At 42.2% G+C, this 24,631-nt stretch overlaps 2 protein-coding genes across 2 annotated transcripts; one reads left to right on the top strand and one right to left on the bottom strand.

The window, feature by feature from the left end:
- Positions 1–1,267: 1,267 nt before the first annotated feature.
- Positions 1,268–8,749, top strand: ggt5a (gamma-glutamyltransferase 5a). The gene is made up of 12 exons (XM_079160533.1): positions 1,268–1,587; positions 1,961–2,088; positions 2,179–2,274; positions 4,233–4,419; positions 4,509–4,669; positions 4,895–5,041; positions 5,283–5,413; positions 6,402–6,586; positions 6,844–6,935; positions 7,810–7,916; positions 8,067–8,177; positions 8,261–8,749. Exons 1-12 carry the CDS (start codon positions 1,421–1,423, stop codon positions 8,405–8,407), a joined length of 1,659 nt encoding a protein of 552 aa, XP_079016659.1. The 5' UTR covers positions 1,268–1,420; the 3' UTR covers positions 8,408–8,749.
- Positions 8,750–11,361: 2,612 nt separating this feature from the next.
- Positions 11,362–22,124, bottom strand: lrrc75ba (leucine rich repeat containing 75Ba; the record flags this gene model as incomplete). The annotated part of the gene is made up of 4 exons (XM_079160675.1): positions 11,362–11,983; positions 17,414–17,526; positions 18,989–19,117; positions 21,843–22,124. The coding sequence occupies 4 exons, from the start codon at positions 22,122–22,124 to the stop codon at positions 11,362–11,364; spliced, it is 1,146 nt and encodes a 381-aa protein (XP_079016801.1).
- Between the last annotated feature and the right edge of the window lie 2,507 nt (positions 22,125–24,631).

Below are 24,631 nucleotides of genomic sequence, written 5' to 3'. Positions count from 1 at the left end.
CAAGATGCTTTGCAACTGTTGCGCTCACAGCAGCCATAGAGCAGTATTTTGATGGTGATAGTAAATGACACAACACGACAACATGGTCAACAACTTTTCCTAGATGGATCCAACTGCGGACAACAATCCTAGAGAGCCTACACTTATATCATTGGCGCTTATACCAGGAGCCCAAAACTCTGCAATATTATCTTGTTGACATCGAAACTCAGAACAAGTATTGCGGCATAACTTTGATTATGCGATAACCCACTATTATAAATGTTGGTTCATGTTGATCATGAGTTTAACAAGCCCAGACTGGTGTAGTTATACCTGTTTTGCTTTGTGCAATACCAGTACTATTATTTCGCAGTGAAAAAATGAACAAGCTAAAAACTGTAAAAGTGGGAACCTTTTAGTTTTAATTTGGACAATTGTGCCTTTTAAGCTCCTAATTAGACGTGTGTTTGCACCTTAAGCCTCTATTGCCCTGTTGTGTGATTTCCACAGGGGTATGTCCAGAGTTTTGAGGTCAAACCAGGGATGTAGCACAACATTCTTGACCCTACACAGAAGGATTCTCTTTAGGTATCCACAGCTATTCATTCTACTATCTTCATGGGCCCAATTAGAAATTAGAAATGAATCCCAAATCCGGCTTTTAATGGCACATTTTAAGTTATGTGCAAGGTCATCGTGACTCTCTCCGTCAGTTTGCACCCACTAACTGAAGAACAATTTGTTCATGAGCACACACCCACTGAGCCCAAGAAAAAGAATGAGAGTCATGAGATGCTTACAAGTCATCGTTTGGAAGGCCAAATAAAGTCTCACATTTTTTAAAGTTGTAATGAACGTTCTCTCATCTGCTGCGTGCCATCCGGACTGCTTAGAACACGGCATAGCTATATTTGAGGAATTTAAAGCATGTGGCAAACATTGAAACAAAATAGAGGGCATTCAATTTAAGATTTGTAGGTAAATATAACAAGGCCAAGTTAAATGCATCGATCTGGTGCATGACAGTCAAATTAAGATGCTAGATCAAGGAAAAACGTTGTTTCCGTATTAACCCCAGGCCTTTCCAAGCCGACCTAAAGACTCATGAGGGGATCCTCCCACACCGAGCTGTGAAATTAATGTGAAACACTGAAGGCTAGAACATGACAACGATTGAGACCAATGACGCCACAGCACTGTGAGTGAGTGAGAGGAGGCGGATCCCCCAATGCATACACCTCTGGGTGCAAACGTCCAAGCTATTTACTTCCCCTCCTCCTGCGCCCCGGGCGGAGAGGTGGAGCCAGACGCGTCTCTTTTGATGAGGAAAACGGGCTCAAGTCGGTCAGTAAAGTTTTAGTGTTTCAGAGAGAGATAACCTGTAAAGTTCATGATGAAACCTTAACAATCTCCGCGGAGGTATTGGATAAGATCAAGCATGGCGAGGTCAAAGAAGAGAGTGTACACTTGTTGCGCACTGATGCTGCTCGGCGTGGTTGCTTCAATTGTATGTATTGCGGTGCTTGTGGGGCGCAAGTGTCCAGATGGCACTTTCTCGAACGCTGCAGTGGCTGCAGACTCTGGGAAATGTTCGAAGATTGCACGGTGAGTGACAATTTGCACTTCTGTTATGGCTACACATGCTCTTCGTACTGACCAGCACAAATGAACATCATATTACGCACAAAAGACTATTTCTATGTTATGAGAAGACTAGCACGAAGTCCTACTAAAACGATCTACAAACTTCTATATTTATAATACAATAGTAAAGATCAGAGAAGCGAGGTAACAATTCCATTCTAACTAATATGCCTCTTTGAATCAGATGCAAATCTATACAATATGTAATGCGAGTCTTTATCACACCAGCATATGCAAAACAAACACTACATGCCCTTACTTGGCAGGTACATGTGCAGTGTAACATATTTATATGTTGCTACGAATAGCAAGCAATAAGGGATATGTCTTTCAGGGACATGCTTAAAAAAGGAGGCTCAGCGGTAGATGGCGCCATTGCTGCGCTGCTGTGCACATCCATCATCAACCCACAGAGCATGGGCCTCGGAGGGGGCTCGATATTCACCGTGATGGACAGCTCAGGTAACAGCCACATTTATTCAACCTTCTAATACTAACGAGTGTCCTGTGGTGGAGACAAAAGTAAATTGATAATATCTCCTCTTTTCAAAGGCAACGTGAAAATCATCAACTCCAGAGAGACTGTGCCGGGGAAAATAAAATCTGACCTGCTGGAATCTTGTCCCAAGACTTTTCAGCTCATTTCAGGTACTGCTTTGGCATAGCAAATCAAGGATCTGTACTGTTTTATTTTCCTGATTCTTTCAGTTGGAGTGTTTCTTGTTTTTCTCATTCCGATTGTTGCGTCAGGTATACTGAGCTTCTGTATCCTGCTGGAGGAAGCAGGGATAAGCCTTAATATTCTACTCTTTTTGAGGAATGTTTTATGGTTCACATCTAGAGAACCCAATTTACCATAGAAGGACACAAAGATGAATGATTTAGGAACAGGTCTAGGACTGAAGATACTGTCAGTCCTTTCTTGGGCATGCAAATGTCTGATTGTATACATACTGGGGGGCCCAGCTATCATGACATAAAGAAAATAGCCACAGGCTGAGCTCTTAGCCAAGACCACACACACACACACACACTCACACGCACACACACCAACACACACACACACCAACACACACACACCCACACACATACACACCCACCCACACACACACACACACACACACACACACACACACACACACACACACACACACCCACCCACACACATACACAACCACCCACACACACAGGGGAACGGGAGTCATAGCTATTAATCATGTTGCAACATATACTTGTGAGGCTATTTAAGTAGATGGGAAATAACTCTGATACAATGACATTAAACAAGGAAGAACCTTCGTTTAGAGTGAAATATTTACTCATTTTATTGTTTATTTTTGCAGGGACACCACATAATTAAAAGTAATTGAACCCGAATAAGTTAGAAGCTAATATGCATGTTTTTTCTGGGCAGGTAGACAATTGAACAACCACATAACAATGAAAACGCCACATAAAACAAAACACAATAATCCATCAGTGTGAGATAAGTAGAATCACTGGTTTTAAACACCGCAAAGTTTCCAGAGTCTCTAATGTTTGTATAGAATTCTACCTCCCCACTACTTTAACCGAGAAAGCAACCAAGTCTCTCTGAACTGCAGCACCCAGTCAACCCTGGTGTTCTTGTCCTAATGGCACTGCCACTACCAGGATAGGCCAGGCATCCTCTAGAGTCTAAGAGGAGGGGGTGCAATATTATGAATCATTTTAAACATCAGGCATACATCAGAGTAACATAAGAGGTTATTCAAATTGAGGGAACTATAATTTTTCTGAGTATTACAGTGATGATGATCCCTCTGCTTTTTATCTAATACTTTTGGGATTTGTTTATAGAGTGAGGACACAGGCTTGAGTGAAGTCACACATGCCTGTGACCAGGTTGCAATAAGACATTTGGGACAAATCACGTATACCAAAAGCTTTGCAGCGGATAAATGGATAAAGATATTGGTATAGTAGTGAGTCCTCAAATAAATGTGCTAGTAATTCAAAAGATGTTGATCATTACATTTATATCTGCTATAGCAGTGTGTGAAATACATAGGTATTTGCCTCACTGGTGGAAGAAGTACTCGGATCCTTAAGTCAAGTAAATGTACCATTGCATTCAAGTAAATGTCCTGTATTCAAAACCACTTAAGTAAAAGTACAAAAGTATTAAAAGTATCAAAGAAAAAGCACGAAAAACAGTCCCTATGACTGATGTATTCTATATATATTACATTATTGGGTTGTTACTGATGCATGTGCAAAACACATTTTATTGTTGTAGCTGCTTGAGGTGATGCTACTGTAGTTTGACTTTATATAGAAAAGATAGTTAGGTTTAGTTCCAAATCTGAGGGTTTGTGAGATGATTGAGGTTTGAAAATAAAAATGAAAGTTCTGCTACATAAAATGAAATTAACTTTTTGGAATTTTCTCTAATCTTTGTTTTTTTTGTATAAAATATTGGATAAATTTACCTTCAGGCTTCAGAAAGTTAGAGGGTGGAAATCTCTCTTTAGTCAAAATGCTTACAATTTAAAAAATGACTGCAACTGTTCTTTGCTACTTTGGAAGCTGAACGGGTTAGACTAACTATCTATCCATCCATCCAGGTAGCCAATGGATCGGGGTCCCAGGGGAAATTCGGGGTTACGAACAGGCACACAAGCTTTATGGGAAGTTGCCGTGGGCCACCCTCTTCCAGCCGACCATCCAACTGGCCAGGGAAGGGTTTCCTATTCCTCTGATCCAAGGTCGATACATCTCTTACATTGATGCGAACGACACTAAGCCACTACGGTACAAAAAAACACCCTAAAAAGCACAAAATGAACATTTCACCTTTCTACATTTAAATGCTATTTTCTTTCTTTGTATTTGTCCTTCAGAGAGTTGTATACAGATAAGAATGGAAACTTAATGAAGACTGGTGATATTGTGAAGTTTGAGAAACTGGCCGACACCTTGGAGATAATTGCAAACCAAGGGGCAGAGGCTTTTTACACTGGAGGAATAGCAGAGGATTTAATCCATGACATACAGGAGGCAGGTATTGTCAGACGAATTTCATCATTCTTTTTTTCCCAACCACTTTCTATCTCTGCCTGGCACAATGATTTAATTACAAATGAACAAATCAATTGGGTCTGTAAAGCACTGCAGCGATCAGTCACACACTCCACTGTGAGCTGCTTGGAACCATTAAAAGTCTTAAATATGGAGAGCTGAGATGCATTTTGTTCAGTTCCCTTTGCTTCAATGTTTTTTTGCACAGGAGGAACTCTCACAGAGCAGGACTTGGCATCGTATAAAGTTACAGTGACTGATGCGTGGGTTGTTCCTTTTGGAGAGTACCAGATGTACATACCCCCACCCCCTGCAGGGGGCATCATCCTCAGCTTCATCCTTAACCTCATGAAAGGTCCCTGCTGTACACAGACTGCAGAGCTGCCACTCATCCACACTTTCAAATCACATAATAAAGCTTGTTCATGTGTTGAACTGAGAAATGCTAAATCAACACCTTAATTGTTTGTTGCATGTAAGCTGTTTACATAAATGAGGAGAATATGAGGGTTTAATGCTAGGGAAGCGTCTAGATACTGCACATCTTTGGAAGTGGAATACACTTGGGAAAACTAAACAATTACTTTCATTTACAGGATACAACTTGGATTCAACATCTTTGATAGGTGAACAAAAGACACTGTTTTATCATCGCCTTGCTGAGGCCTTTAAGTTTGCCAATGGATTAAAGAAATACATCCGTGATCCAGGGTTCAGCTCAGAAAAAGTAAGTTATTTTGAAATAATTAATTCTAGTCATGGCTTATAACCAGCGGCGATAGTATTTAGATCATTTACTTAAGTAAAAGTAGCAAGGCCACAGTGCAACATTTAACCATTACTGTTAATAAGTAAACATCTTGCTTTAGCAAAAGTGCAGAAGTATTATCAGGCAAATATACTTAAAATATCAAAATGTAATGAAATTGTTTAGCAGAATAACTGCAGCTACTCTATTTATATTATTATTATAATATTCCCTCTGAAATGTAGTGGAGTAAAAGTATAATGCATCATAAAATGGAAAGAGGGAAGTATAAATAACCTAAAATTGTACTTGAGTAAATGTACTTAGTTACTTTACACCATTGCTTCAATAAGAGAACCTTACAAGTGAACTGACTGGTCTTGCTTCCAGTGAGAACCCCGTATGCCACTTTCCTAAAGTGGAGGAAGGTACAGGTGTTAAAAAAATCAATAGTATTTTTTGACATGAGTAACTTGAGTAAACATTTTATTGTTGCTTTTGATCAGTGTTTGCCTGCCTTATTAATAGGTTATGATACTGTTGTAGGCCCTCAAAACTTTCTCTGGTTAGTTGGAGTTGAATTATGTAATAAGCTCTATTATTGACACCTTCCAATTTCTAATACATGCATTTTGTAACTGGATGTTTCTAGGCAAACCTAAATTCTTAATTTAAATAATCAATCATAACTTCTGAATGCAACTATTTACATCAAATATGACTTTGTTTTCATATGGGTTTAGTTATTCTAATTCAATGTTTGAAACAAATAATATAGGCAGATAAATAGAGCAAGCGCAAAAACTGGGCGTGACAGGGTTATATATGGGGTACAGTTCCCTTTCAAATTGAGTTCTGATTTCAATTTTATCTTGTTTCCTTTGAAATACAATCATAACTTCACCTTTAAAAATGTGTGTTCTTTTGTTATGAGTGTGTGTTTTTGAATGCTCTGTACTTTTCACAGACTGCCAAGAAACTCACAGAGGAAAGCTTTGCCAACTACATACGGAGCTTGATCAGCAGCAACCAGACTCATGATCCCCACTATTACAACATCACCCCGCATTTGGACAGCATGGGCACCACGCATGTGTCTGTGCTGGCTGAGGATGGATCTGCTGTGTCTGTCACTAGCACCATCAACCACATGTCAGTATTTGAAGGGGTTCTGCTTCACAGTGAGAAACCACTGTTGAGTTATAAGTAAAAGATTAAGATTCAGGAGATTAAGGAATGAGTGTTTTTGCAAAGATAATTTAAAAATGAACCTCTCTTTTCAAACGACTCCAGGCATCACAGTCCATAAGCACAGTGTTGGGGAAACCGCAGTTTTTAGAAGGGCATCTGTTTCATAAGTGCATGCCATAATGTCAAGATCCAGTTCATTTAAAGTATTTTCTTCACAGATTTGGCTCCAAGGTCATGTCTCCGAGGACTGGCGTCATCCTCAACAACCAGCTGTCTGACTTCTGTGGGAGAGAAGAGAACATCCTTCCTGGTAACCAGATCAGCGTGACACATTTTCTGTTTTACTTTAACCGATGGTGAAATACAAGAAATTCAGGTACAGGTTTGTTCTTTTCAAAAACAAGTAACCTGATTTATTATAGCTGAGACATCAGAACTGATTGTTTATGTTTTTGTGTTTGGATATCAAGCAAAGGTTTTTGGACAGCGTACCAATCTCTTTTGAGCCATGCCAATGGCTCTGGTAAGAATGGCATTCTGTTGGTCTGTCAGTCCTGCACTTTGTCCCAGAGCCCTAATAACCTTCGTGATCTCACGGCTTTTCCTCCAGTGCCGCCATGAAGTTGGCTTTTTTTTTTTGTGTGAAATGAGTCTAACTATCGAATGGATTGCTATGACATTTTGTACAGTCATTTATATTCATCTGAGGATGACTTTAAAGAGGCTAACTTTGGTGTTTCTTTGATAACTTGTTTGTCTAGTGCTGTCATCATGTCAGAATTTTAGTTTGTCCAATACCTGCAAAACAAATGACATTCCCATCAGCCTCAGCTGCAATTCATGTTTAGTGTAAATAAGCAAATGTTAGCATGCTAAAATACTAAACTCTGGTAATGAATGGTAAACATTAACCTGCTTAACATCAGTTAGCGTTTCTCATTGTGAGTATGTTAGCATACTGAGGTTAGCATTTATCAGATCCTATGTTTAACAGAAGAGTTCTACTTCTGTCTGATGTCAGCTGCTGAACAAAGGTTAAATATATGCCATTATACCAACTGTGATTCACATCATTCAAAGACATTGATTGCATTTATGGTAACTTCCTTCTTTTTCTTCTCACATTGAAGAGTATGAGTTAAAGCCGTCTACTCTGTCAATCAAGGCCTTTGTTGTGTTGTCAGGGCAGCAGCCTCCATCCAGTATGGCCCCCACTGTGCTGAAGTCTAAGTCAAATATGCTGGTGATTGGATCGACTGGTGGGAGCATGATCACGACAGGGATGGCCTCGGTGCGTGTCCAGGGCAATAACGCTAAGTGCCATTAAGATAAATTGCTGCCATCTAATGCCCCCTCACTGGTGTCAGAGCCCATAATCCATTCTGTACTCATCACTTTTCCATTTGACAGATTGCATGTATTACTCTGTTTTCTCTTTCAGGCGCTCTTGAACCACCTTTGGTTTGGAATGACCCTCAAGGAGGCGATCGCTGCTCCGGTTATTTATGTCAACCCTCAAAATTTAGTAGGGTTTGAGCAGAACTTTGATGAGGTGATACATTAAATACATTTATTTGCCAAAATAAACACTTGATATTTATTCCATCTGAGTCTCCTTATCTCCTTGCCCTTCAGAATGTGATCAAAGCTCTGGAGGCTCTGGGGCACACAAAAAGAAGTCTCAGCCGTTTCTACAACGTGGTCAATGCCGTGGAGAGGAAAGATGGCTGCATCTGTGCCGTGTCTGATGCCAGGAAACTGGGCGAAGCAGCAGGTTACTGAGACCAAGAGCTAGTGACATTGGTTTTGCAGGAGGGCCTTAAGGTTACAGAGACCTTCTGAAGCCACAAAACCACAAAAGCTGCAACCGATGATGTTATATCATTGAATAAATGACTGCATAACTGGCCTCTTCAGCTGAACACTCACAGTTACATGTAGCAGTTGAACACTTGGCCTCGTAACAGAACTGACTGTAACAGTGACATAATGGATTTTAATGTGCACAAAGAAACAACTGTGTCTGTAAACGTATGTCTTTGTTTGTACCCATCTTTAGTATCAATAAATCCTGGTGGCAATCTATACCAACTACAAATCATGGTGTTAAGTGCTTTCTTTGGATGCACCAAAGTTACCCTCAGCTGGCTCTTGAACCTGAGATCACTGCCATGGATATCTGTGAATCCATCCTTCTGTGCTATATCGTATTCTGAACAGTCTGTGTGACTTCTCTGTGCTGTTTTTCATAAATTATTTTTCATTTTTGTGCCAGAGCATGCACCAGCTGGAGCAAGATAATCCGATCAAATAGTGAGTCATACAAACAGGAGAGGAGTTTCCTGAGAATAAGTTTGTGCAGAAAAATTATGAACTTCAAGTAGCTGCTTAAAGGCCTGCATGAGAAATGTTTTCAATTAAAACAATAAAGTCAAATAAACAGTTTTTTTGTTTATTTTAAATTGTATTCAAAATCCAGGGAAATAAAACAACACTGAAGGGAAAAGGTCAGATGATAAGATCCTGGTGTTTTTGGGGGTTCGGCTCTGTTGCCCTATCACATGGTATTTGGACCTCAGGGGGTATGACAGTCACACTGTGCCCTGACCTTATAGGAGCCACTTGTTGCAAATGCCACATCACCATGTCTGGCAGAAGAAAGGAAAGGTTGCCTGGAGAGGATGATGGGTAGGGCCTCATGTGATCACCGCCCTGCCTTTCCCTGGCAAACGTCGGCAGCTCAGGCGTTTCCCTGACGGCACGCGGCGGCACAGATGATCCGCTGGATCAGAAACAAGTACAGCACTTCCAGCGACCCATCCCAAACAGCACGGCCCAAGCTGATTTCTTTGATTGCTCTATTTGCAGACTAAGCTGCATAAATAAATCCTCTGTTTGTTTCTGTCAGCAGCTGCATGTTCTGCTCATGACCCAGACGTTGCAACAGTTCAACACACTTATTCTGGAAATCTTCGAAACAAAACAAATCCAGACATCACTTTTCAGTTGGGATTGGTCCTTTTATTGGCAGTCAGTGATTGGCATGAGACAAGTACACACTGGCTACAAGTTTGACGTTGACACACGAAACATAAACTACGAACCAAGTGGACAGCGCTCTCCATCATCCAAATGCAACATTCAACATGAAAGGTGTACGCTCTGAGTGTACTTGACAGTTACTGAACTATTTCCTGTTTTTCTGTGTAATCCCTTCAGTCGTTTACCTCTTTTGTTCACTGCTCGAGCTTACAGGAGGAGATCATTGTGTTCAGTTTCATAATTAGAGTCATTATTATAATTACAGAGTCGGACACAAGACAAAACACCAAAACAACAACACAAATAATTACAGCAGTAATCAGACATTTTACTGTTACAAACACATATAACCCACACACTTAAACATTTATTATATATCTGGGTGACGCAGGTATGTTGTTTGTCAATGATCCTTCCAACAATCATGAGCCATATGGTCATAATTTCGCCTTAAAGAGGTATACGTTCAGCTTCAGCTTTGTAAATATCTCTGGTTATAAATGTACACAAAGTATATGCTATGGAGAAACGAAAATCCCCCCAAAAAACCAGTCCCCTTAAAGTGCTTTCAGTCAGTCTACCTTAATCATTATGTGCTACTGTAGACAGACTGTAACCAAGATAACAGTCATGGCTGTGTCGCATAACAAACACAGGGCCACTGAAGTACGCTATCAATAAATGGAAATGACAACATGTTTGTTGAGGCAGTAGGACGGGCAGCACTGCTCGGTGGCCCATATTAACACTTGGCTGTGGTGTTATAAATGCACTGAAACACTGTGGTGATGACTATAACAGCTCCATAATTACAAAGAGGTGAATATCAAAAAACAACACAGACAGCAACCCGTTGTTGAGTCCTACCTGTTGTCTTCTAAGATTGCTTTGTTCACCAAAAGTGCACAAAAATAGCCCGTGGAAACACAAGAGAACCATGGTTTGTGTCCTCATTTACATCTACACAAGGGCTGCGTGGGTATTCACAAGTGGACATTTGGAAAGGGGGGGAAAACGCAAAAAGTCTTGACATAGCAGTTTTGCCGGGGTCACGTGACAGGTCGTCGGCTGTATAGTCTGTTGAACTTGTGTCATAGCTTTTGTTGAGAGATTAACAGAGAACACACAATGTGGAGCTAGGCCCTGCCTGCCAGAGATAGTCTCAGTCCTGGTAGAGAACCCAGAGGGACCCTCTGTTTCCAAACTAACTCGAGTTCCACTTCAGCCACCGCCGGGATGCTACGCTTCCATCCAACCAACTGATCTAAATCTCCTTCGGATTGGCTCCTCAGCTGCCACTATCAGAGAGAGAGAGAGTGAGAGAGGGGGGAGGGAGAGAGAGAGAGAGAGAGAGAGAGAGAGAGAGAGAGAGAGAGAGAGAGAGAGAACACCGCTTCATTAACTCTTCCAGCCCCCCTCCAATGAAACCGCACCTTGTTCCCAAGAGCACCATCTACCAACACAGTAAGTCCGCCGTCGTCGCTTCACTTTCGTCTTGTGTGGGTTAACTCAGAGATGGTTAGGAATAGCCTGGTAGCTGTGTTGGGACGAGACAATGTGGACACTGGTCTCCCTTGTGCCTCAAAGGGTGACTGGGCTCGTGGTGTGAGGGCGAGAGGGCGAAGGAGGTAACGGAGTGCTGTGGGACGACGTTTCAACCACAGTTGAAAGAGCCTCAGAGTGAGAATACCCCATCACCTCTCACAATAGTGAAGGGTGAAGTCTTTGGAGAGCTGCTTTTCCCCTAAACTCCACGGCTCCAGTTCAAATTTGTTCCCCATGTCATCCTCGTCATCCTCCGCCTCTTCTTCCTCCGCCTCTTCTTCCTCCTCCTCTTCCTCCTCATAGAGGCTGGGCTCCTCGATGGAAGTCTCCAGGTGGTAGCAGTAGGGTTGACCCTCTGTGTACTCGTAGATAGTTGGTAAGCTGCTCTTCAGGCTACAGCGGCGACGCAGCGCGACCAGCAGCGGCTGAGGCATTGTAAAAATATCCACGTTGTTGCCCAGGTCGATCCAGGCCAGGCTGGAGAACATCTTGGGGTCTTTGAGCATCTCTGTGAGGTCTTTGAGTACAGCCAGGGTGAGGCGGTTACCGTTCAGAGCCAGGGTGCTGAGTTTGGGCAACGATGCGAGAAGGGGCAGGAGAATCTTCAGGTTCTCGTCCTGGAGTTCAGTGAAGCTGATGTCCACAGCCACCACGCTGTCTCCGTTGTTTTGGAGGTAGAAGGCAACTTGACGGACATCGCGGGCGGACAGGGCGACGCCTGATAGGTCGACCGAGTCACTGCACAGCTTTTTCTGTAGGGTTGTCTTGAGACTGTCGAGGACAATGAAGAGAAAGAGAGTGAGATTACTTAGATGACTCTTTGACAATATGTAAACCAGTTAAGGTTGTCGCTGTGAGGTGAAAGGATGTGACTTGGGAACAAGGCCCTGGTTTTATGTTATGTTTCCTGTGCTGTATAAAGGAGGGGGTGACTGGGCCGGCATGGAGCGGAAGGCTGACACAGAGACTCCAGCATGGGGATTTACTAGTGTAAACAGAGGAGCCAAAACATCCGAACGAGCCAGCAGCTTGAGCTTAAAGGACAGAGCTCCCTACAGCACAGGGACAGAACAGTTTGGTACTTAACAGATAAACTATAATGTGTTTTAGGAAAATATGAAACTTGAATAGAAGCTACTTGGCCACTATATTTATCAGATCTGAAAGGAAGGAGATTATTCTTTTGGAAATGCTCTGTTGGAGAATTGGAGCAATGGGAGATTTGAAAATTGCGTTATCATAATTGTTGTTTTTGCAAGAAGGGTAGTGTAGAAAAGAAGACAATGGTGCACTGAAACCAAAAACATTTAGCAAGTGCCGACAAATCGGAGTAGATTCAAATGAGAAAGAAATGAAAGATGAATTGTTGTATCAGAATAGGATTGTGGGTTGTCAACAGAACTAAATACTGTTTATATTGATCAGTTTGGTTGTGCAGCAACATGTAGATGTTTGCATCTGTCCAACAGTTTCAAATACGGTATCTTTGAGAAAAGGTTTTGTTCTGCTGTCAGAGAGGATGATGCCCGTTTCTATGTATCTGGATTCCAGCCAATTTGGTGGCATACAACTGAATATATGAAGTAACTGTGATTTAACATTAACATCATTAACTGATGTTCCATTAGTGTTAGTGGATCACATGAAGACATTGTGACTTCATTATTTTTGATTTCATCATCATGACTCAAGCACACGTTTTGTTATTGAAATATATTAGCTGATTGTTTTTTAATGCCGATTAAACATTTAGAACCACTTTCCATTATTAAAATAACACATTTAGAGGATTGTTTAACCGGGCTGCTTTCTAGTTTTATAAGAATGTTTTTTTGTGTGTGTGACGCAGAATATTGAGGTGATTTATAAAGTGAATGACAGTCATTGAAGGAAACTGCATCAAATATGTGAGCAGAGAGTGATATGTGCAGGACGTCTGTGTGATTTGGTGCGTGAACTCACAGCACAAGGCTTTGTAAACCTTAAAACCCTTCCAGGATATTGTGTAGTACAAGCAGGATTTGAGGATGAACGTGAACACAAGTGATACTCTGACACTATTTTTGCATTATTTACACACTGCTCCCCTTGGCCTTTTGTTTCCAAAAGGGCGAGGGATGCGGTGTGTTTAACTTGAGCTATTACTGAAGTGGCCTGGAACACTGATTCGGTGTCAGAGTGAATTATAACATCCTCCGGCGCCCAGTGACTTACTGTGACATCCACTGCAGTACCTGTCACTTGTCATGCTTTACAGTGTTGTTTTTGTCCCGTTGAAAATGGATGTACCCTGAGCAGCATTGACTGCCTCATTTTAGAAGCAGGTGATGGCTTGAAGAGCACAAACGTCATGCTTTAGGGCATTTGTATTAATTGTAAAACACAAAAAAGGAGTTTAAAAACCCACTCATGAAGCAAGGCTAAAATGTACTTTAATCAGCTGTTGAGTACAAAATCTATTCGACATTTATCAGGACTGCTAAATCTTTATCAAAATCTTGTGAAGCACAGCCCTGCTCCTCTCTATTGTCCGGCCTTTTATATGACAGAACCCTCATCTTCTCCAGAAGCACACAAGTCCTAATGACTGCGGCCTGGCACTGGCTCCCTTCCAGGTGTGAATGGGTTTTGATCACGCAACGTCTTCCTTTGTCAGACAGGCTCATTCTTTTGAGCTCAGGAAAGTCGTCCTCTCCGGAAGCCTCTTTTATCCTTCCTCCAGATTAATCCAACACCAGAAATCACTGATAACTTCTAGCGGACGTCTTTTCGCCGTCTTCACATACGCAAAAACGCTGGCATCAGGATTCAGTTTATATGACAGAACTAGTTCATAGGTGAGCGATAAAACCAGATTAAAAAGGAAATATGGGTGTATTAAGACAAATCACATTTATTATATGTTGCTAAGTAAATGCTCTAAGCAGCACGCAGAGAGAAATAATCCCTCCGTGCACCAAATGAACTGCTGAATTTAAGCCAGTAATAAAACAAATGACATCAACATTTTAGTAATAGAGGATGTTAGTAAATCTATTCGCAAAAAACATGAAGTCTTAAAAAATATCCATCCATAATCCATCAAGTAGTCAATTAATGTGATGTGTAAAATGAAGCTGTCTATGTATTCCCACTTAATCACTGAGGGAGCACGGCGTGTGGCTCATCAGTCTATGTGTGTCATTGATTTAATATAATGAGGCAGCATTTGAATTCAGTTGGCGTGAATGGAATCGCTCTCATTATTTATTAATATAAATATTCATAACTGGAGTGTTATCTGAAGCTAATTGAGATTTGGGGAAATGCTATTTGGAAAAATAAGAAAATAATGTTAAATGTTAAAATGCACGTGTTGAAAAGTTGGTGGGTGGTAACATCCCGTTTTATTTCATCTTTGAAAGAAGTCTTTTACCAGGACTTTATTTGCATCTTGCTTTCCCCCGCGGGCTTCTATTGCATTGTCTTTTTGTTTCCTGCAGTCATTTTACGGTTTGCTCTGTTATTCATATTAGCCCTCTGATGGCTGAAGCTAAACTGTGCAGGAGAGACACGAGATGAGCAGTCTAATCACATCTGCTCACTGACATTTCATTTATATTTGTAATTCATTTGATGAGGCATTATATACGCAAGACTATAGAGGAGTGTGCAGCAGTGACACACAGACACACTCACACTACTGCATTGTCCTTCATGGTGCACGAAATCCAACCTCACAGCTCACAGTCCATATCATCAAAGGCAGTTCCTGCACATAATTATCCGCCCCCTATCTTTTTGTTTGATCGATGTTTTGGTCACGACCCGAGGAACTGGGCTGACCACGTTGTCCTTTCTGTATCTTATTCTGTATTTTCCTGAAGCTGTATCACTTTAAGCTTTAACATGCCTATTATGCACATAATGTTTATTGGTAAATTTGAGAACAGGTGATGTGGAAACTAAAAAGGCAGCGGCAACTAAAGGGTAGTTTTGGTTATTTAGTTTCTGAGCGTTTAGATGACAAAGGAACCAAGTAATTACGAGGTCAGAAAAGGCTGATTGAACAGGAAGAAAGAGAAAAAAGGTCACAAAAGTGTTGCTGATTCTTAAATGCTCACATGAAATTACCCCAAAGGAGTGAGCGCCTCGGCAGCATTTCTGGGTCACTGCTTCCATCAAGCTTATTGACAAGCTCTCTCATTTAATGTGGAAAAAAAGAAAACATTTAGAGCCAAATCCAAATAAACTAGTTAGATAGATTAACAGGATTAGTGAGATTCAGACATTAATTCAGTATGGCATTTCAGTAAGAAATGTGTGTGCAGTCTGCAGAACGGCCGGTGTTCAGTGCTAATGCTGGATAATGAAGGGATGAACAATCCGGTGGCATTAAAATGGACTGAGCCGTTTCTGTTTCCTCTGAGAACAGAGAAATCTCTCAGAGGTGGGATTTTTGCACCGATGAGGGCAGTTTGCCTGCAGCTGAACAAAGATGGAAGCTAAAGGGAGACACAATCCACCCTACAACAATATTTGTTATGCTTTTCTTCTAACTGTGGACATTTAAATCCCTATTTGATGAAGGAAGAATTCAATATTTGGGGAAATACGCTTTATCACCTTTGTTTGCAGAGAATTAGACGAGAACATTAATACCACTCTCATGTCTGTGCGCTAAGTATGAATCTACAGTCAGGAGACAGTTAACTTAGCTTAGCACAAAGACTGGATACGAGGGGAAACAGCAGCCTGGCTCTGTCTGACAGTAGAAAACAAATTAAAAATGGCCCGATTCTTTGAGCTTTAGAGGTGCTGGTAGGCAGATTTTGTTACCTTCGGACAGAGCCAGGATAGCTGTTTCCCTTAATTTCCAGTATGTATGCTAAGCTAAGCTAACCATCTGTAGGCTGCAGCTTCATATTTACTGTACAAGTCATTGATCTTTTCTAACTTTGGACAAGAAAGCAAATAAGTGTATTTCCCAAAAAGTCAAACGTTTTCTAAAACAAAAACAATCTCTGAACATTTCCAACCCTACAGGCCCACAGTGCAATACAATACACTACAACCTGAGCTGAACTGCTCTCTTTCATAACGATAAATGGAAAACTAACTGCGCAACAAGGGAACATTTGTCAGAATTTAAATTATTACATAGCTGCTTTTATTAAAGTGCTAAAGGAGAAAAAAGTCTTTCCAGTCTCACAGTACGCGGCGGCCTGGCCCTGTTCGTCTCTTTCTAGCTGTGACAGGTATTTCGAAGCTGTCAGAGCTCACAGCATCATCTTTAGGCTATTAATATTCTGTTTTAGGGTGGATTTCTGTTTTAATGATTCATGTTGCTCCTGCTGTCTCAGCCAGTGTCAGGCTGTCTCTTTCTCTCTCTATCTCTGCAGGTTTACGAAGCGAACAACATGACGACGTAAAAAAAAAAAGCCCATTCAGCTAGGAATTTAGCAATCGTATGTATCTGCACGTGTCAGTGTCAGTTGAATCCAGTATTTCCTCTTCTGTGCTGAATTAAACATCCATGAGCACAACAAAAACCTGCGTGTACAGCTCCGCATAGTGTCCTAACAGATCCCTGCAATTATGTCTTTGCTGTCCTCTGATACTGCGTGTTGAAACCTCAGACTGAGTCATAATGAACCCGTCTCATCTCATTGTGTTCCCATTGTCTCCTTCTCTAACCTCAGATTGTTTTCACCTTCAGAAAATGATTGCATCATATGTGGCGTCTAGTCGGCTGTAGAATAAGCAATTACATGAGAAAGAATTATGATAGCCTGTTTATGAATAGCATTACTAACCAACACCTGAGTCGGTACACAGGCTAATTCTCTAGTCATCATTTACACAACAAAAGGAATCCAGTCTTTCATCAAGAGGGGTATAATTACATATAACACAACCCTCCCAGCTGTTCTTCAGCAAACAGATGGACAGATTTGTTGCTACGCCACTTGTTAAGAGAGAGAGAGGCCAGTGGCAATGTACATCCACAGGACGGACCGTAGCACTTGAAAAAGAAAGATGACTGACAGCTGTGGTTACCATGGTGTTGCCACCAGGTCAGCCTGTGGCCAGCTCCGTCCTAGTTCAATGACAGCTACAAAGATGGAAATCTCTACAGCTCGACACGGAGCCGAGCTCTGCTGACTGTTGTGCGTAGCTGCAGATTTATTACAGACTGGATGTCTGGACAGATGGGCTTACCAGGCCTGGGATTTCCGTCTGGACATGCTCTGCCTCAGCCACTTTGAGTGCGGGGTCAGGTGGTAGATCAGCTGTCGGCAAATCTTATCAGAAGACTTTCTGGTGTCTGCATCCTGTAGAACAGTGCAGAAAGATAATAACAATGGTATGCAGGACAAAGAGACCAACAGCAGTGACACAGCAGCTTTCAAAATGAGATTTTGTGCTTGTGTGTTCAAGACTAAACATCTTTGCTATTCATTATTTCACACTTTCTGGCCTTTATGTTTCCCCAATTTTCCAAAACGTACCCACCTGTAACCGTAAGATCTTTCACATGAACAGAAAGGTTTGTTATTATTTGTGTCGCCTTAAGCCTTAAGCTGAACAAAACACAATTTACCTGCCTTGTTGGAGCAAGAAAATCTAATCACATGCAGTGTGCATCGGTGGGGGAGTGTGATTTAACACAGCGACTGGTAAACACTGGTAATTTCAGTTCATTAGCCATGTTGTGGCTGCTGGTGGCCATTGGGTACATCAAAAATAATTAAGTATTCACCGTTGATTCTTGAGACATACTGAGCAATTTATTTATTTTTGTGCACAAAACACAGCGTTATTATTTAATGTTCTAGAATCTAGATAATTTGATTTCTTATCACTCGTAATTTTGCAGATAAAACTTATTTTTGATGTTTGTTAATTTAAAAGATAATTTTGACAGTCAAGAACTACCATTTAGTTTTCTGTGAAACGCTCAGTAAACTACATCTCTCTTATCGCACAATGTACGTCACCAACACCAACAGGTCCGTTACCTTGGCTAGCTAGCTAGCTAGGTAACTTAGCTATGTTCCACGCACAAATGTAACGTGATCTTTCCTAATGTGTTTTTATCAAGCAAACCTTTTTATCAGCCGGGAAACGAAGAAAGGAGAAAGACCCATTGTTCAATCAGATATCGTAGCTTCAGCGAGAGACGTCACTTACGCCAATTTGTGGTGTGTAGTCTTTATAATTATATATGTTCACAGTCTTATACTTTATCGGTTTTCAAAATTATCTTTTAAATTGAAAAACATTGTATGTGTAATTCATGGCTCGATTCAAGTGGGATCCAAAAATTGTAACATACATCATTTTTCTAAAATGTTCGATTCGGGGATTTAAGAAAGAAAAACCTGAATCTGAAAATGACTTTGACATGTCCCGTTTAAGTAACTGGTTTAATGAGTATTTAGGTAGATCTCAAGACGTACTTCAATACATTTAACAAAGTGCATCGAACAAAATGGCAGAAGGAAAATAAGAGAAACATAATTATCTCGGATTAAAATGAAATAGATGTTCCTATTTCTAGCTGTTCATAAGTAGGCCAAAATGTCTCAGAAGGATTTCTTTTCACCATCCGTCGGTAGAAATGCGAGTCGATAACATCCTCTGATTGGATTTTCATTGATCTTACTTAACAAAAGGAAACAATCAGGGGAGTATTTTTAGAAGAAAGCTTTGTTGTGCAGAATACCAATTTCAAGCTGGATCTCTGTGGATACTCTGCAAGTGTTACGCAAAGGAAGAACCAAGTAGACTGACCTTCTTAGGACACTGCATCTCTCGAGCCAGGCTGAGCAGCAGCTCGTGAGAGATCGGGTCCACCAGGTTGAGGAAGGCAGCGTTTTTGTATAAGATGTCATTGAGCGAGGTGCCTTCCAAACCAAGATCCTACCAAAGCAGACAAGATGAGACGAATCACAATCACAGCAAGGTGAAAAAATAAGAAACACCCTGCAATAATTATAATCAGGCATCTAAAAGTGTGACTTTGGACCCGAGGAAAAAAAGTGCATTAGTGATGGAAATAGGGCCCTGCTGTGTCAAGGGCAATGTGACTCGAGATGGAAAGATAAAAGAAGTGTTTTGTTTTAAATATTCATTAAAGGAGAGCTTTTTCATCTACAGTAAGGAATGTGAGATCTTGGAGGAATCACATGGAACGCTGCGTTTTGGCATAAGACCATGGCATTGTAATTACTTTCGCCTCATAGAAATATGTGGGAGTGCATGTGATTGAAACGTTTGTGCAGCACATGAATGCATCGGCAAAGAGGTCAGAACTGACAGCTGTCATTGCAGCTTACTCATAAATATGACAAATCCAAAAGGATCTTCTGTAAAAAAAAAAAAAAAAGCGACAAATCAAACCAAAAAAAAGCAGATTTGTGATGACCTTTCGAGTGTGGCGAGACGAGCAACAGTTCAGCTGTGTGAACTGAACTGTAATCCGCCTTCATTAACATGTCCTTCCCCAAGGTCCCAACGAGGCATACTATGACAAGCACTACAGCCCATGCAACTTTAATGAGAGAGTCAAGCCGTTGAGACAGGCACGTGCAGCCTGCACACACCTGCATCCAGACGCACGCACATCCTTTTCTCACAAACACAATCAGCATTGATTGTAATAGACAGTTTGAGTGGGAGGCTGGCAGCTCCACATTACCGGCTCCCCTTTTAACAAGGGCAACAGTGAACAGACTGAACCCAAGCTGGGGAAAAGCGGTGTCTGCCCTTTTGAGAAACAAGGTATAAAAATATCTCTCTTCTGAGTTTAGACGCGATCAATTGTCATGTACAAACGACGTGAAGACATGAATCCTTCCCATATCTGCAGCAGAGCTCTCATCTCTTGTCATATCTGGAGCAGAGCTCACCGTTACACACGCACACACCAATTAAATCTGCCACAAAGTCTTTTGAATTCAAATCTCTCAGATGTCTGTCTGCAATGCTGCGAGTAAAGATAAAGTAAGGCTTTTTAAATAAAAGGGGAGCTCATTTAGAAGGAGCGAGCCCATGTCCCCTGTGACGTGGCTGTCATGGAGCCGAGGCCTGCCAGTTTATCTCCTCGGCTTGATTAAGGAGGTTCTGCTCCCTCCTGTGTCAAGGCTTCAGGGTAATTAACACAGGATTGGCCGACAGCTAAAAGACAAGAGGGGGCCTGAGGACAAGCAAAACAAATGAGCTTACCAAGGCTCGCTGTCACATCTTCGATGCACCTACATATTTGTACACGCGCCGAATGCTACATATCCCACAGCCGGTGAAGAGGAGGCTATGAAAACAAACCTCTGATTAAGATCCAACATCCTTTAGTCAGCATAGTGGAGCAGGACATTGTGAAACATATTCTAGGTCACGACAACATTACCTACTTAAAAGTACTGTCACGGTCAAGTGAAAACTGCATTAAATATACTGCTAGAGCTCTTTAAAACAACTGTGGTTTTGGCAGTGTGTTTTACAGATTTTCCTCAGCCAAAAAGCAAAAAAACAGGAGTAATCCGTCAGTGAAAATCACCTAACATGACAAGGGAATCACATGACTCTAGCACGTGACACTATCAGGGCGATGACGGCAGTCTATATTTAGTATTTCTGTGACCCTTTTATAGGCCTAGAGTTAATAAAAGCTTTAGGAGAAGAATAATATTTAGTTTGGTGGAACACAGGACTCCAGGGCTTACATTGTTGCTGCTGGAGCACAGGCCATTACCGGGAGAAAAAGAGATAGAGAGAGACAGACAGAGAGAGAGAGAGAGAGAGAGAGAGAGAGAGAGAGAGAGAGAGAGAGAGAGAGAGAGAGAGAGAGAGAGAGAGAGAGAGAGAGAGAGAGAGAGAGAGAGAGAGAGAGAGAGACATTGACGTTTGTAGTGGAGAGGGATTGAGGGGACATGTCTCTATAATATGGGAACGTTAGAACAGCCTAAGGAGAGGTGAGACTCTGGTATGCCAGATGTAGAGAGGATGGTGAAGGGGTGGGGGGGTGGGGCTCTATTTATGTTTGTTGAATCTGTATCCATATATATATATACAGTTATATATCAAGATCCCATCCACAGGCAATGACATTTGGGATAATGCAATGTCCGTTTGTCGGTTGGCCATTTCCTAATTTAGAGTGCAGGTCATCCCTCAAATCAAATGACAACATGGAGCATGTTTACTCTCGGTGAGAGTCAACAATGTGGTGAGTCACAAACCGTCTGCCACTGAAACAGCGTGTCACAGGTGCAACGCTCTGGCAGTGGCCTACTTTCTATAAAAACAAATGCTTCTGGAAGTGGCAGAACCAGCGAGGCCATGCATGCAGAGTCACCTCGAGGGGGGGGGGGGGGGGGGGGGGGAGAGAGGTGAGGAGGGCTGGGGTGCAGAGCAGAGCAGAGCCCGCAGGAGGGGATTAAAGTACCTGTGGAACTATAAGATTTAGGACATGCAGCACAAAGCAAAGTGCAATCACACACACATGAACATCTGCTTGTTCTCATCTGTTGCTTTGAGAATGTATGGCATGCGTGAGCATCAATGCTGGCGTAAGGAAGTAGGCTACAGTATGTAAACAGGTCTGACTTCCCCGAGGCCGAGCTGTGTGCAGTTTCATCTCCCTTACCTTCCTCAGCAATTTGAGCACGTCGGTTGCCTGCTCTATCCTGCGGTCACGGAGCAGCTTCTGCACCTCTTTGATCCACGCCACTCGCCTGATGTACGGGCTGTGGCTGGTCCTCCGCAGCATCCCAGGCAGTTTGTCTGATTTCAGCATCATCGCAAACAGAAAGTCCCCGCCGCCTCGGCTGCCCCTGTCGCTCTCTCCGGAGCCATCTAGAAGCTTGCGTCGCTTTTTGGAGAAATTCTCATTGTCCAGGCTGCTCTGCCTGCTCAGTCTGGAGCCCATTGTGTTGTTTCTCTACAGATGGAGGCGGCGTTTGGTGTTGCAGCTCAGACAATATTACCAAGAGGACGAACCCATGATCAGACCCAGTTTTTGTTAGTGGCGGAGGGCAGAAATAAAGCGCCGTGTTGTCTGGCGCTGCGTGGCTGCGTTGATCCGGTGCAGAACCTCGACAGTCTAATTTATCACCACTCTCTCGTGCACCCGGCACACATTGCTATTTTGATTTTTTTTTTTCTTTTCCACCGCGGGCTACGTGCGCTTGGCTCGGATGATGAGGATGCTCCGGCTGCTTCATCCGCTGGCTGTCTCTGCTTTACGCTGCTGTTTAGGTTTGAGCAAAGTGGAGCGTCCGACCAATCAGATGCTCGCTACGCAGCTCTCTTCCAATGCTTGAAATTACACTCTGTTGCGATCAGCTACAAGGGAGAGGATAATATATATATATATATATATGTCCGTGTTGTTATATCTTAGACAACCATGTGACAAATGCACAATCAGATAAATCATGCTGAAATCCTCCAGATGACTAGAAATGAAGACACTAAAGTTGCAGCTTGTTTTTTTATTAACCCAGTTGCCCAATAATATGTGCTTTGTCATTGGCCCAGTACAAATATGAATTTCTCTTTTGGCAATCCTGTTGTCCCTTAGCCATTGCACAAGCTGTCAAATCCTGTTTGCACTTGTCAACTCCACTAAGCCACTGTCATTATTTGAACTACGTCCATGTCCCAGAGTGTGTTTCTGTCATGGGACCCTAAAGGGTAATTTGTGGGATAATTTAATATGCATGCTGCTGTGGGTCCCATCATTGTGGCTTGAAGGACTTTGATCCTGGTTTGACCTTATTTTCTGATATGACATGTGTACACTTGTTGAGTGGAGCCGGGGGGGTTGATGCTCTCTTATTAAGCTTTCCCCTGGCTGCACCACTGTATCCTCCCCCGACCCTGCCTGCTGTATATTTTCCTATAGGTTGTAATATGATTGTCTGGCACCATTAATGTAATTAATCACCACCATACTATGAATTAGTTTTGTCAGAATGTTGACTCTTGAAGCAATGCTGATGAAATAACTAATTTTAAAAACACATGCAAGACAGAACTGTCTTTCCCGCTCTGACGTTGTTAGATTGTGAAGGGACATTTCTTGTGTGACATTTTTGTTTAGGTTGGTGTTATCCAAAGGATCGGGCTGTGCCATCAACGCTATTAAAGCACTGTGAGAATCCAATGTCTGAGTGCTACAACAACCGGCCAGAGCAGTGTTCTTGGGCTTGAGACTTTAACAGAAAACTTGATGTTTGAAAGACGTGGTCATTTAGGAGGCTCATGAAATACTGTACATTGGGTTGGGAAATGTAAGATCCTAGTTTTCAGCAGCTTGACCCAAACTACGGACTCAAGTCAGAATATCTCGGCCTCTGCTGCTTCAATTTTGACCATGCTTTAAAAAATATATCTCTTTGTGTTTCTACAGAAGCAATTAAGTGAAAGGTAATAAAGTAACAACATAGGGCAGTGAAATCAACATTCTCAAGATAGCACACAAATCACGAAGAGCAACCGTGAGCAGCAAAACATTGTAATAGGGGTGTCCCCTTAGTTTAGGGGTTACGACCCTGACCACGAACCGCAAAGTAGGTGCAGCACACACAACAGAGCCGGTCTATGACTTCGTATTATTAAAGGACTGCAGCCACCCACAAAAACACATGACATCACCCCCTTTTCAGTTGTGGCCATCGCTTTGCTTTAAGTGTTTCTGCAGGCTGCGTTTCACCTGTCACAGAGGAACAACAGCAGTGTGTGATTTGATTTACTGCCGAGTATATAGGCACAGACAAGCCTTCCCCTTTATTGTGCGAAAACACCTGGAGGGAGACCTGGTGGGTGAGACTGTATCCCTAGCAGAAAAGTTCAAATGAAATATGCTTCTAGCTGAGGGATAAAAATATGAACACGCTCCAGCTGATATTTCATAAAACAACCCCCGCGCAGCGACAGTGACGTGCACTCAAAGGCTGAAGGAAGGCTTTTGTGATCTGCAACAAACAGATATGTAATTGTCGTCTTCCGCTATAAATCAGCTCTGTCCATTAAATAAATTCCCCTCCTTGGAGCGGCTGGGAACCTGGAAGATCCAGAACCAGATAATAGTGATTAGATTTAGACACAATCACAGCAGCAGCAGCAGCAGCAGCAGCAGCCCACAGGCTCCTTTGACAGTGCTTTATCAGAGTGGCCCAGAAACAGGAGTGCACGCAGGATTAGGTGAGGTACCACAGACGGGTATTTGCTGTTTAGAAGTTCCTGTCACCGATAATGTCGGCTTGGACGTTTGCTTCTGGGCGAAGGCGCAGGCTTCTCAAACGCTCAGAGGACGCCTGCAGAATAAGCCAAATAGACCGTGACACGGCTACTGAGCATGGCAACGCTGCCGGCTGAGCCAATCAAACAGAGCCTTGAGTCAGGGATGAATGCTGCTGGCATCTGTAAACA

This window comes from Pholis gunnellus (assembly GCF_910591455.1).
Source record: "Pholis gunnellus genome assembly, chromosome: 6".
Classification (NCBI taxonomy): domain Eukaryota; kingdom Metazoa; phylum Chordata; class Actinopteri; order Perciformes; family Pholidae; genus Pholis; species Pholis gunnellus.
This window is presented reverse-complemented; position numbering and strand designations above follow the sequence as displayed.